This window comes from Leptinotarsa decemlineata, unplaced genomic scaffold (assembly GCF_025532065.1).
Source record: "Leptinotarsa decemlineata unplaced genomic scaffold, Ldec_3_MD MMD2_tig00000690_RagTag_RagTag, whole genome shotgun sequence".
NCBI lineage: Eukaryota > Metazoa > Arthropoda > Insecta > Coleoptera > Chrysomelidae > Leptinotarsa > Leptinotarsa decemlineata.
The window spans coordinates 211252-225749 of NW_027412554.1; the positions used below are offsets into that span (position 1 = coordinate 211252).

A 14498-nucleotide genomic window follows, 5' to 3' on the forward strand; every position below is an offset into this window, starting at 1 on the left:
AATTGGAAGTTTGGAGGAGAAAAACAATACTGATATTTCGGATCATCCAATCTATTATCTTCCCCATCACGCAGTGTTTAAGGAAAATTCTTCAACAACCAAGTGTAGGGTGGTATTTGACGGATCTGCAGCTACAGACACTGGGTTGTCATTGAATGATGTTTTGATGGTCGTTACCAATACTTGTCTCAGCTCTAACAGAGAGGAAAACGACATTCTTCTTCCGCAAGCACGTTACTGAAGCCAGGGACAATGGTGCTCGTCAAGGAAGACAACCTACCCCCCTCAAATGGTCATTGGCCCGAATTATCGAAGTTCATCCTGGTGAAGACAGTGTGGTGCGCGTAGTGACTGTTCAAACGCCCAAGGGCGTGTTTAGAAGAGCTTCTTCTAAAATATATGTGTTGCCAATAGAAACTGTTCCTACTGTACCATTTTTACTATATGTAACTAATGTTAGTTTTATTGTTATTATTTTGCATTCCAGTTGAAAGTAGGTTCTTTCAAAGGGGGCGGTATGTACGGTGAGTGTTCATTTAATTCATATTTTCTTCACTCTTTTCTTTTCATGTGTCTCGTACCACCCTGTACAGGCAAGTGGTTGCACCTCTTTGAACTTGAACCTCTCACGGTTCATCCCTCTCGAGAGAGCGTTGATCGTTTCAATGTATATTAGTGAGTTGTAGTTCCTTCATGAACACCAATAGTTAAACATCTGTTTGTTCTCTTTCATATTCACGCACTGTAAACATCTTCCAATACCTGCTATTGAAGTAAATAGTTAAATGTTGAAGTAGTGTTTTTTTAACAAGGTTAACGCTACAAACTTCAGTTTGATCACACAAACAAAACATCTATCATTTTCAGTTTTTTGCAAATATCTAAAGAAAACATCTCTAAATAGACAACTTTTGTTCCATTTAACCGTTTTCCGAGATAGCAATAGTGGTATCAGCTGAAAAATACGGCCTGTATATACATATACATTTATATATATATATATATATATATATATATATATATATATATATATATATATATATATATATATATATATATATATATATATATATATATGTATGTATGTATGTATGTATGTATATATGACATACAGTAGAATGGAATAACGGGGTCTCTCAGTCAAAAAATCAAAAATCAAAAACTCTGCTTTACTTTGCCAAGCTTTCGCTTCTAGTGGGAAGCTTCTTCAGGGCCTATAATTTATTGAGTTGTGGGTTTTTTTGCCAATAAATAAAATTACAAATCATACTTACAGTATTGAACATATAAATTAATTGAACATATAAATCGACGAAAAAAGTTAAACGAAAAAAAACTCCATTAATGTTTAACTTTTTTCGTCAATTTATATGTTCAATTAATTGTTTTTTACTCATTTTTACTGTAAGTAAGTTTTTGATTTTTGATTTTTTGACTGAGAGACCCCGTTATTCCATTCTACTGTACATTTCTTCAGTCGCTAAGATATATATATATATATACACATATATATATATATATATATATATATATATATATATATATATATATATATATATATATATATATATATATATATATATATATATATATATATATATATGCATAATATACCGTTTTAGGGATAAGCGAGATGGTATGAGTCGTGCTGGTTCAGGAAGAGTAGCTGTTTTATCTCTAACAGGTATAATCAAAAGTTATACTCTTGAATGTAATTATAATTCTGGAAGACTGGTCAATGTTCTACCTCCAACAATAAGAGAACCTCATGGAAAAATGCATACTATACATGTACCACCTAAGTACACCCCACAAATATTTGAAGAAGTGAGTATATTTCAGAAAATATCCAGTAATCTGTTCTCCACGGTTTTGAAGTATTGTCTGAAACTTCTCCTATTGTTTCTAGGCTGGAAAATCCCTAGGGCCTCTTTATTAGACTTAACTGGACACAATCCATGCTCCAGACTTCCAAACTCCGAATTCCATACTCTCTCGGGTCTAAAAGATTGGCTGAGAACAATGTCAACAGAATTCAGTAGTGAAAATCGTCCAAAAATGCGAGCGAGGTCTGCATCTTGTCTCTTTTCACAGGTAGGCTCCAGTGATGAGAATGAAGGTGAAACGAATGATAACAAACGTGCAAGCGAGATCTCTGATCATATTCCAGTCTCTATAAAAACTTGTGTCGTTTGTTAATGATTGGGTAAAAACATCCATTTTTCATACATATTCATTGTACCCAACAGAGTAATGCGCAAATCTATGAAATTAATATTCATTCAACACCCTTATCAACATTTTGTGACAAATGACGAATCTACGAATCTCTTAGCACTATAGATTTATTGTATATGTTGGGTAATTTTTTTTACAAATTACTCAAACTTTTGCCATACTTCTAAATTCTTGTACAAGTCATTTTTTTCAGAATCATGCCAAATCCAGTCTTGATACGTATCTCATAACTTATACAGACCAAATAAGAGACAATACGATAGTTTCAAAAGCTTTCAGAACCTCACTTTCTTGATCTCAAACCCCAAATGGTTTTGAGGTATGGTATTCAAAAATTAATGAAAACAACAAACCTTGAAAACAAAATATGATTGAAAAGGGTATACTTTAATACATTTCAAAAATTACAAGTGCATAAGACATTTTGAAGAGGTTCAATAAGTAAACAAAGTTATGTGCCTAATGCACTAAAAGCTTTCCGAAAAATATAATTAACTGGTTCTGAGAATATTAACCTGTGTTATATTAGTTTGTTTATTGAATATCACTTATTCCTTTCCCAAAAACATTCTCTTTTTAATTTAATGAGTCTTGTTCTGGCATATGTGTTTCAAACATGTCTTCCACTGAAATTAATGTTCCTGTTGACTGAACAATTTTGATAATTCGTCAGTTATGTGATACTAACGAATCAAATTATATTATTGAAAAAGTATGTGCAATATCAAAATAAAAACATCCAGTCTGAAACTCAAAGTTTCCAAACTGGGTGTATCTAGTATTGAATTGTTTTAAATTTTTGGATTTGATCTTCAGTCTCAGCGAATCCGAAAGTATATATTTTAGTACTGGTACATATAAATATCTATGTATTTTATTTATAAAGTTATTCACCAATAGAAGGGAAATATTGGATATTTTACCCAATTATATTCTTGAATCATTTAGGGACCAATAAACATATCAGAACTACCAATCATAATTAATTGTACTTTTCATTATTGTTAACAGCCCGAGAAGTCGCCATAATTGAAAACATTCATGTGTTTTGCTTGATATACTCCTTCCTTAGATCTGTGATTGAATTTTCCATTTATTGTAAATTGCCAATTTTACTGTTGACAGTGAATTTTAATTGTTGACAATATATTTTATTGTGAAAATGTAATAGCTTTAGCTGACATTCAAATTAAATTTTTATTCTTTTTTTAATCTTTTTTTTAATAGTTTCATACTTCTATGCACTCAAAGCCACTATAAATTCAGGAAGTAAACGAATTTTACAAATAATTAATCGCAAAATTAATTGTGAGGTTTATATTTCGAAAATCGTAATTGTGTATTATCGTGAATTAGCCTTTGATTTGAAATTTAAATTTTAGTTGTTACATTTCTACTTTTCAATTTGATCTCCTGAAGTACATTTCTTATTGAAGCAATAGTTGGAATATTATAAGTAATTTACTATTTAATGAATGGTAAATAAGTTTACTTTGTGATAAACCTAAAAGACTAGGTCAACCCCCAAATGAATCAAAAATGCTTATTCTGTTGAGGATTGTGTTAGTAATAACCTAATTTAGGATCTCAATAGGTATCCAGCTTATCAACGAGTCTACATGGATACCACAGTTAAAAATGTTCTATATCTGATCATAGTTTCCTATAATAATACCTTCATAGACTTCTCTACGTGTTACGTTTGAGAATTTAGGTTTATTACCTATGTTTCAGATGTATGAGCCCTGAATGACTGGTAGACCAGAGACCTCCTAGGAGGTTATACAGAAATATGTCTTGTGGAGTTCAATGACTAATGGGCTGAAGATTGTTTGTCATAACAAACTGTAGTGAATACTATGGGTGAAATGTTAAATACTTGAAAATGTTGCATGGTATCTTAGAGAATCCGTTAGCGATACATGGGGAATTGCTTAACTTCACGGGTTAGATTATACATGCCTCTTTCATCCGACAAGCATACTGGCTTGTCCCTCCCCCCTCAACCATATCCGCCATCCGGAAATGCATCTTATGAGTTTTACAGGGAGGTGAAACTGCATTTTTTACCGGATAGTTTTTCTGGTCTATGTCTTCAGAATAAGTTGAAATAAGAGAGTTATTTTTGGAAGAATAAAATTCAAATATGTGAAAACTAGTAAGTGTGTTTGTATGAAGTATGAAGTGTTATAGAAATATTTGATTACCTTTCTGCATCTTTTTATAATTTTGTTCAAGATGATAAGGTCCATTTCTAAAGAACTTCATAGTATGTATTTGCTACCAGTTGGAATAAAGAATCCAAATCCTTTAGGCATGCACCTTTTGATATGAGGTTTTTTGGTGATCACCCTTGTATTATTGACTTTTTTGTGTATGTGTAACTGAGTGAGTACAAATCCCTATCTTTTCAGATAATCATGAGATATAAGGTATTCCGTTAGTTATGAAAGGTGCTGGTTGTAGAATCTGTGATTGTTGCGAAATGAACACTGTAGCCAAATACCAAAAGTGCAGTACTCTTTTTGACGCACGTTTTACCTACTAAGTTGGCGTATTCAGGAGATGAAGTACACTAATTCCTAACAGAGTACACTCTTTTAGACACACATCAATGATTTCGGGTAGAAATTTTCTTGTGAATGTTTTTAGAGTGTAAGTTTAGAAATTGAAAAACGCGGAAAGAGATCTATGAGCAGTGACGAATGTCCAATACCAACACCCTGTTGTTTACTCTCTCACATAATAAATACAAGTAGAAATAATTTATAAGTTAGGATATAACAAACTGATAAAATAACTAATACTGAGGGAAAGGCGAAGGAAAGTGTTGTCAATAGGTGAATAATATTATAATTCAATTGTAATAAGTACAAGTAATGCTTTAGAACACTAATGCTATCAGATCAATGAAAAAATTTGTGTTGAAATCAATGAAAAGTACTTTTTTTCAATAAAATATACACGGGTCAAAAATTCAATTGATTTTACAATACAGCAAATCTACAGATAATATAGATTTTAATTTTCTTTCAAAAATTGTTAGTAACTGACTACAATAAGTGAATTTGTTATTTGTAATTTGTCAAACCAAAGTAATTCAGTAGTAAAAACGTTGTCAAAGTGTAAAAAATCATTTCAGAATTTTATTTCTCAATTTATTTTCGATGTTTTGCATAACTTGTGTATTGACAAGTAATATGTATTATGTTAACCCTATTTGGTTTAAACTTATTCAAGAAGTTATACCTATCTTTTAATATAGTCTTCACACTAATATGTCATATCTGATTACCCCATTCCATTATATGGGTCAGAGATGGGCCTTCCAATTCATTCAACGGCTTATCTATTGGACACGCATGGAGTCCGAAGGCTTCAGACGATAACCTTGTGTGATGAAACGCGAAGATGTTTTAAAAAAGGTATAAGCAAGACGGCAGAGTCCAATTGGTTAATTGTAATTCAAAACTCTTTTCCCAAAAGCAGCAACATTGATGTTCCAATATGCTACTTTTTCAAAAATGTGTTTGGATTTGATGTATCGGTTAGCTATCTCTCGAACTTATTTAAGTACATTCTAAAAAGTTGAATTTGCTACTCATTTTAAATCAACTATTAACTTCTAAAATATGCAGGGTGTTTCTAACTAATATTTAAGGAAGATATTTTTAGGTCAATTCTGAGAATAAAATTTACGTTAACATATGTACTGAAGGTCATAATTTTTGATCTAAAGAGCGCTGAAATTTAAAATAAAACTCCACTAAAGAATTATAAAAACATTGACTCTTTTTGAAAATGGATAAAATATCAGATGACCAACTAAATACCAGTTTCGTTACTTCCCATTGTATCGAAACAGGTTTTCAGAATATCTACAAAAAATTCTATAATGGTCAGTATGTCTCTCGCAAGTCTAGCGATACTCAGAGCTGGGTTACTTATATTCAGTTGAGAATAGATTCAGGTCATTAACGAGGATCCGTTATTGGGTCTGTGTAAAAAATTGATATTGTTGATCATGTTAAATTACTCAAAAAAATGTACTAAACTAATCTGTTTAAAATCTGTTTTCCGTTAACCAGCTATCGCACCTCTACGAACGACAACCCTCAGAAGTCTAAACTTGTGTGAGCTAAGGACTAACGAGGTCTTACCTTTTAAAGTGTGATTCCTAATATAGGTATAGCTCACATTTGGTTTAAGAAGTGCAATTTGTATATATAGAAGAATCTAAATCTGGACTGAGGAACATTTCATGTGGCATACCACAAGAATATGTTCTGTGTCCTACACTTTTCCTTATATATAAATTAAAATTTTAACTAAATTAACATGATAACCTAAAATTATTTGCTGATGTCGATGTCATAGTTTTGAGGTTAAATGTCTAGAAATTAATTTTGGATTCCCAAAACAGTCATATGTTTACTCCAAAAGGATAATATGATTTTATATGATTTTGCAGTGGAATCCATAATATCAGATTCCATTGATTCATTAAATTCAATTTTCATTCAGATTTCTACATAATTTGACGAAATACTTTATTCTCATTTCAAATATTGTTTTTCATTTTTTTTTCACTAATCTGTTTGTATTCTTGATTTGTGTATTTGTTGTTTGTTATTGCTCAAGACAAGATCACCAATCTTAATTGTATTAGAAGATGAAAACCATTTATTGCACTGCCGAAACAACTCTTGGCGCTATCTCGTACATATAACAATCAATCATGGAATTTAAGCAGGCCTCAATCAACTAAGAGGGTCAAAAAATTTTGCAAAAGAATTGACCACTTAGTAATTGTACATGACGTGGTATAACTGCTACTGCTAACTGTAGAAGTGTTCTGATGGCTAGGTAAGGAGCCAGATCCATTCTTGTTTAAAATTTGTTTTTCCGTTAACTAGCTATCGCACCCCTTTGAACAACAACCCTCAGAAGTCGAAACTCGTGCGAGTTGAGGATTAACGAGGTCTTACCTTTTAACGTGTGATTCCTAACACGGTTTGGACGATGGCAAGTGAAAATCGATCGTTCAGACTGGGGCTTGAACCACCGACCAACACGGCAGTCAATAAAATGAACTATTTCTGCTCATGTATAAAATTAGGTCTCCTGGATATTCTTTGCATATGAAGATCTCCTTCTTCAATAAAAATTTGTTTAAACATACTGATGACATTGTAGATGAAAGGAAATTTTCCACTTCTCGAACAAAAAATTACTGCAAACAATTCTTGACGTAATTTTGAACCCGAATATAAGATATCATTAAGGTATTGAAGAAGGCTCTCAATTTTCCATTATGATTGACAACAGAATGATGTGGAAGATAATATAGGTAGGATGCATTTGCGGCATTAGCCACAGGTTTCACGTGTCTCAAATTTTTATTTTCCTGCATAAATTTGAAGTATTTAAATCTCAACTCTGGTTAATTAACCAGTCGTTTCTCAGCCCTGAGTAAACACAAGAGGGTAATATTTCTTGAATCAGAAAACAGTTTTTCTTTTCACTTGCAACCTAACAACGTATTGAGCTTCAGAATTTCGAAAAAAAGTTCAAAAAATTTCAACACATTCTTCTGAAACCGATAAAAATATTTAGGATCAATCTTGGAAGACAGAGTGACATAAGCCTTCGATTTGGATACTCCAGAGTATATTGAGTACTCTTTGTGGCTCGTGGTTGGATAGGAGCGAGTACAGAATACTCTAATCCGAGGAAGATTGCCTGTGTTCAAGCTTTCATGATTAGTTTCAATTTCAACAATTTTCCATTAATAACAATAATCAAATAATATCGATCAGAATCGATAGACTGTCCGTCGCATTTTAACTGACATAAGGTACTGTCTTACCTGGGTTTGGTAGAGCATGACTAGTAAAAACACAGGTGATATAGGAATACTTGGAAACAATGTTAGTAATGTCTACTTGAATTCAGGAATTCTATGCAATTCTAATCAATTCCTTAATCCAGAATGGTTTCAAGAGATGCAGGGTCTGATCTATGTAGAAATTTGATAATAAGCAGTATTAATGAATAACTATGATTTGATAGGTAGAATTGGAATCTATAACGTAAAATGAATCTATTGAAAACACCTTTCCCATGCAAGAACATACTGTGTCTATCTTAGTTAGTGAAACGTGCGTCGAAAAACAGTAGGTATTTCTGTATTGATGAAGTAAAAATGTTTTCAATAGATTCACTATAAGTCGAAAGACTTTGGTGACGGTTTCAAAAGCTGTCTGCTTTATTTTTGTTGGGTCGAGAGGAAATGCTATCAAATGGTGCAGTGTTAGGCGCTGTTCATATTTTAAATTTCTGCATTGAAAATTGAGTTGATTTTAATTTAATCAAATAGGCTTTTAGTATTCTTTTATATTATTTATAATGTGATAGGTTTGAGAATCCTAACATATTTTTCGTGTCGTTTTCAAGCAAAAATTTTACATTTTTTCTTTTGGTCGATTTTTATTTAAAAATTATGATTTTTTTATGATTTCGAAAAATCATTATTTTTCCAACTTTGCATAAACGAATGTTTTGAAATGACCGTATGCATGTGATTCTCCACGACCTATTCAGCAATTGTTTTAATTCTGTTTTAAATATTCCCACGCCAAAGCGAAGAGCACAGGCGTATTATTGCTAAAATAGAAACAACTTCCGTCAGAACCGGAAATTCTTTTTCGAAAAATTGCCCATTCAACCACTAATATATAATAATAAAGTATGATCCAACTGCTCCTGGTTATGTGATTCCAAGATTGCATGTGCCTTTTCTTCAATCCAAAAATGATTTTTGAAAAATTTTGGTAGCTTTTCTGGATAAATTGGCTATATTGGTGAATAAAATTTCATTATCAAATAATGGATTTTCATCAACTTTTTGAAGAAATCGTTGGCAAAAGTTCATTTGTAATGAAATGTCACTTGCGAACCTCAATCTATTGGATGTTGTAGGGATGTAATAAAAAATTATAAAGAATTTTCGAAAGAAGAATATGTGAGATTCATATTAAAATGTGTTTTACCGTCAATCAGCTGTCGCCCCCATACGATCGACAACTCTCAGAAGTTGAGAAACTTGTGCGAGCTAAGGACTAACGAGCTCTTTCCGTTTAATGTGTGATTCCTAACACGGTTGCAGAATCATCCCAGCTTCAACCAGATAAATTCTCTCGAGAAAAATATCTGGTCGAAGCGGGAATCGCACCCACGGCCTTCCGATCGTGAGTCGGGCGCACTACCACCGCGGCCAATTCCATTCAAAGGTCTTCAACTGAACTTGACTACTACCTCAATTACTGTTCTTACAGTGCGTTGTACTCCTCATATGATTGTCTAGTTCAAAATTTTTGTTTTTGCTCAATCTTTCGTGAATGTTTGAAAATGTTTGGGAATCCAGAATATTTCTACTTGGAAAGCACTTTTCACGCCTCCACCTGACTTTCAGTGCACTACCATCAGCAAGATTATACAACATTTTTTTTTTGGGAAAGAAAGTTTTTGGCTTTCTACTACTCCATCTGATACAAAAAAAAGGGATGAGAGAATCTTCCAAAGAAAGGAAGGAAGTAATCAATTTGAAACTCTATACATGAATGTGTAGATCATGCAAAGAAGTAACTTTCAGATACAGCTACTTTCATATAAACATTGAATTACACGAAAGAAAATAATTCTTTCGAAACAAATACTTCTATATGAACACTGAATTATACAGAAGATACTTTTCTCTACTCAGTTTGTATTTCAAACATTTGTTGTGGAATAAGAATCAGATATCACTCACATGAGTTCTACTTTGAATGAATGGTAATAAATTGTACTCACATAGAACACTGTCACCCTCACTGGTATACACTGATGTTTCGCCTTAAAACACTTGCCCTAAGGCTCTTCAGAACCAAATTGGATAACATTATAGAACATACACACATTTCATTCATGAATTACGATTTTAAATGTCACGGAATAAGCTTGATCTGCTTATGTCATCGATGACATCGTAATGACATTCATTCACCTATTTGAATTAATAGGTGAAAAATTAATCACTCCTAAAAATATAACCCCTTCAATTCAAATAAGATTCCTCTTGGCTGGGATTAAATCAAATAGGTGAATGAATGTCATTACGATGTCATCGATGACATAAGCAGATCAAGCTTATTCCGTGACATTCAAAATCGTAATTCATGAATGAAGTGTGTGTATTTTCTATAATGTTATCCAATTTGGTACTGAAGAGCCTTAGGGTAAGTGTCTTAAGGCGAAACATCGGTGTATACCAGTGAGGGTGACAGTGTTCTATGTGAGTACAATTTATTACCATTCATTCAAAGTAGAACTCATGTGAATGATATCTGATTCTTATTCCACAACATATGTTTGAAATACAAACTGAGTAGAGAAAAGTATCTTCTGTATAATTCAGTGTTCATATAGAAGTATTTGTTTCGAAAGAATTATTTTCTTTCGTGTAATTCAATGTTTATATGAAAGTAGCTGTTTCAGGAGGACTTTCTTTCAGTTTGTGTCTGAAAGTTACTTCTTTGCATGATCTTCACATTCATGTATAGAGTTTCAAATTGATTACTTCCTTCCTTTCTTTGGAAGATTCTCTCATTCCTTTTTTTGTATCAGATGGAGTAGTAGAAAGCCAAAAACTTTTCCAAAAAAAATTAATCACTCCTAAAAAAATAACCCTTTCAATTCAAATTATACAACATGTAATGGGTATCTGCACACTCGGAATTCGTTTAATGAACCATGCTTTTTAATAATATTGTTGATTTTGATGACCTGACACGTGACAAGTAGATTAGGAAGACAACATTCGAAACTGTTTTATGTCTAACAAAAAATCTGCTTCCTACCTACGCATTTTTGACCTTCAATCCTATTTATATGACATTGTGCAAACGAAATAATTATAATTTTTATAAGGAAAACCATGGCAAAGAAAAAAAATAAGAGACTAGTTTTGCTCAGGAAGTTTTGAGGCTTTCAAGAATTATTATTACTTTTAGAAAAAGCAGTTTTCTAAAAAATGATTACCAAATCCGGCACGACTGCCTTTGACAAAACTAAAATAATGTATTATAGCAAAACATGCTTTTTGATGCAAAAAAATATTTGGTCATACTAAAGTTATGAAAAATGTTTTTTATTAAAACCTTTGCACCCTACAGTTAAAGAATGCAGGTCTTTAAGAAGACCTACATATGATTTTTTTTCTACAAATAACCAATTATTGGCGTTACTGAGAAACACCCTGTAATTTGCTGAGAAAAGTACTTTTACATATTCCCGGTCAAAATTTATCATTTATCTATTTTTAAAGGCTGTTTTGAAAGTTTTCTCAAATTATTATTGTCAGCGGGTATACCGTATTCTCAACCTTTTCATATGTTTTTTTGTCTGTAGAATGTTTAAAAATAAAAAAAAGTCATGAATTATTTTTATTCAGTAATAGGGTTGCGATAACATTAAAAGTTTGTTACCTCAATGATAAATTCATCAATATTTCATAGTATTGTAGTTGATAACAGTGTATTAATCTGATTTTAAATTTCATTTCAAATTATCACTCACAATCACGATATTTTACGCCTCTAAGGAAAAACAAAGTTTTCATAACCCACTATGTGTATTGAAATAAATCATTAGAGTCCAGGCAGTAAATATTTGAATACCCTTTAATACAAGTATATACCAAAAAAATACTTGAGATGTATAATTGCTCAGCTCAGAGCATAATATTGAGGACCATATTGGTCTGAACCATGTTCAATAAGATGGATTATTCCTAGTTTTTATTTAAAGACGAAATGGTAAAAAAGAAAATCTGGTCTGACCTCAACTCATAGTGAGTGACATGACCAGATATTGAAAGTAATGGCAAGACTCCATTTTGCAAAATGAATGATGTACTTCAAAACTAACTTTGGTAAGAATTTTATTGCTTTAGGGAAAATCGACACGTATCGCCAAGAACCGCCCTGCAGTCACCAAATCGATCCTAAAGAAACCAAAAGTTAGAAGTGGTGTTAAACCACTGGACCGCAAAGAAAATCTCACTCAGCCTAGCTGTTCAAAATCTGGAACGCGACTCAACAAATGCTTCAAAGCCAAATCACGCAAAGATCTTACTTTAAAGATCAAAAATAGTTCATCTGATAAAGCAAAGTCATTTATCAAGATCAAGAAAAGTGCTAGCCCAGTAATTCCAGAGAAGGTTACCACTAAGTTACAAATTGCCAAAGAGAAGAAACCTATAGAGTCAGACGCAGTGCGTTTAAGGGAAATATGCTTTGTGAAAAATAATGAAGGAAAGCGGGTAATCGCAAAATATGAAAACAAAGATTATGATGATAGTTTGGTAGTGTCCTGGAATAACATGTCCAGTCAACCTCACATATTCACCCACAAAACCAGAGTTTCTTCTGCTCCTGCATTTAGTTCTAATAAAGCTTTATCTGAACCCAGTACTAGCAAACAGGTAAGTGTACGAGCACATAATTTTGCTAAAAGCAGTTCATCCAAGATGAAATTGAAGAAAAACTTGAGAAGGTTAGCAAGTACAACTGACGTATTGGGAAAAATTGAAAAAAAGAAGAAGAAAAAAATTAGGTCAAAGTAGGCTCTGGAACCCTAATGAGCTGCTTAACAGGAAGGTTTGTGTTAAAAATCTTTAGTTCTGCTAATTGAATTCGTGTTTGGAAATAAAATAACTATACTTACAAATTGTATAATCAGGTTTGTTTTTGATATTCTTTTGCTTCGGTGCTTTTGAAGTTGGCAGCTCTGCAATATGAGAATTATTACTGAAAGTGATATTTTTGTGATTTCAGTACAAATATTTTTGTTGTAGTTAATAATTGAGTCCCTTTTATTGAAAATATATTGTAAATAAAATAATTATTCCAAGATATTGCCTTTTATTTAATGAATAGTTTTCGGTCAACATTTTTTGAATCTATTTGTATCCTTTTGAATGTATGAATCCAAAGAGGAAAGATTAAGATGATCTATAGTATTTTATATCTAGATTGTTTTGGTTATTTTATCACTTCCACTTTCTACTTATCTTTTTACCGAATAATGATTACTTTGATATATTCAATGATACAAGTAGAGTATTAGTCACACCCGAAGAAGAGGGTGGGTTGGTAGTTGGCACGGGGTTGTGACTTACAGAGAGGAGATGTGTAATGTTACTGTGTAATATAAACCATTGAAGAGTCCAATTACTCAGTAACTTGTCGTATTAATACATTTTGCCTACAAATTTAAAAAAAGAAGCAATTGAATAAAATTGAATTTCAATACTTTAGTGGTCGACGTTTCGGAAAATAATCTTTTTCCGTTATCAAAATCTAAAATTTACTTAAAAACTTTCGTCTCAAATCGTGAATGACTCTATTTTTTTTGACATATGAATACATATACTGGATACTGGATGTTTTTTAAGAATTAAGTTGGGGTTCACATTTTCGTTTTCAATTTCTCTTCTTAGTAATAGCAACCAGGTACGATCCATTTCCACAGAGCTATTTGAAATACACTTGTTACTTGCTAAAAGAATATATGCACTCCATTTTATAGCGTGATCACCGGATGATTTTAGAATGTGCTCCGCTATCCCCGATCCCGTTATCTGTCCTCTCCTTATATATTCACGATGTTTTCACCTACATAACTTTTTCCTTAGAAGAATCGAAACACAATCTTTCGTTTTTTCAATGATATTTTCGGGTTTAGTTTGTGTCAAAAGAGATTTCAATGTGTTGGTAGTTCTAAAAGTGGTTCTTACATTATATCTATAACGGATGCGTCTTAATTTCTCATACAAACTGGGAATATAAGGTATGACGTTAGTTGTGAGGTATGTGTATTGTAGTAAGGTTTGTGATGATTGTGGAATCTGTATATGTTGTTTATTACTTTTACCAAATTCATTGAGTTCTTCCCACAAACTGCTCCGGATATGCGATTTGCTTCAAAACCGTTTTAATGATAGTTATTTCCTCTTCCAGATTATCAACTCAATTTGACTTATGAATCACTATTTGGAACCTTTGGTGTAGTAATGAATATTACTGGAGTTTTTTCCCAACACCAAATCGTTATTTTTAACACCTCGACACGTGTTTCGATCACCAAGTGATCATCTTCAAAGAGGAAGATTAAAACTGTTTTAAGCGCAGTGAGCCAAGATGACAGCCTTCTGCATC

The 14498-nt window shown here is 32.3% G+C and overlaps 1 protein-coding gene across 1 annotated transcript in view; it reads left to right on the forward strand.

Annotated features, from left to right (window-relative positions):
* Window positions 1–13193, forward strand: part of LOC111507920 (cytosolic carboxypeptidase-like protein 5) — a 49791-nt gene extending 36598 nt beyond the window's left edge. The window contains 4 exon segments of the mRNA XM_074174620.1: window positions 1623–1827; window positions 1910–1928; window positions 1931–2094; window positions 12233–13193. Coding sequence (XP_074030721.1) covers window positions 1623–1827; window positions 1910–1928; window positions 1931–2094; window positions 12233–12904 — 1060 coding nt within the window. The 3' untranslated portion in view covers window positions 12905–13193.
* Window positions 13194–14498: the final 1305 nt, after the last annotated feature.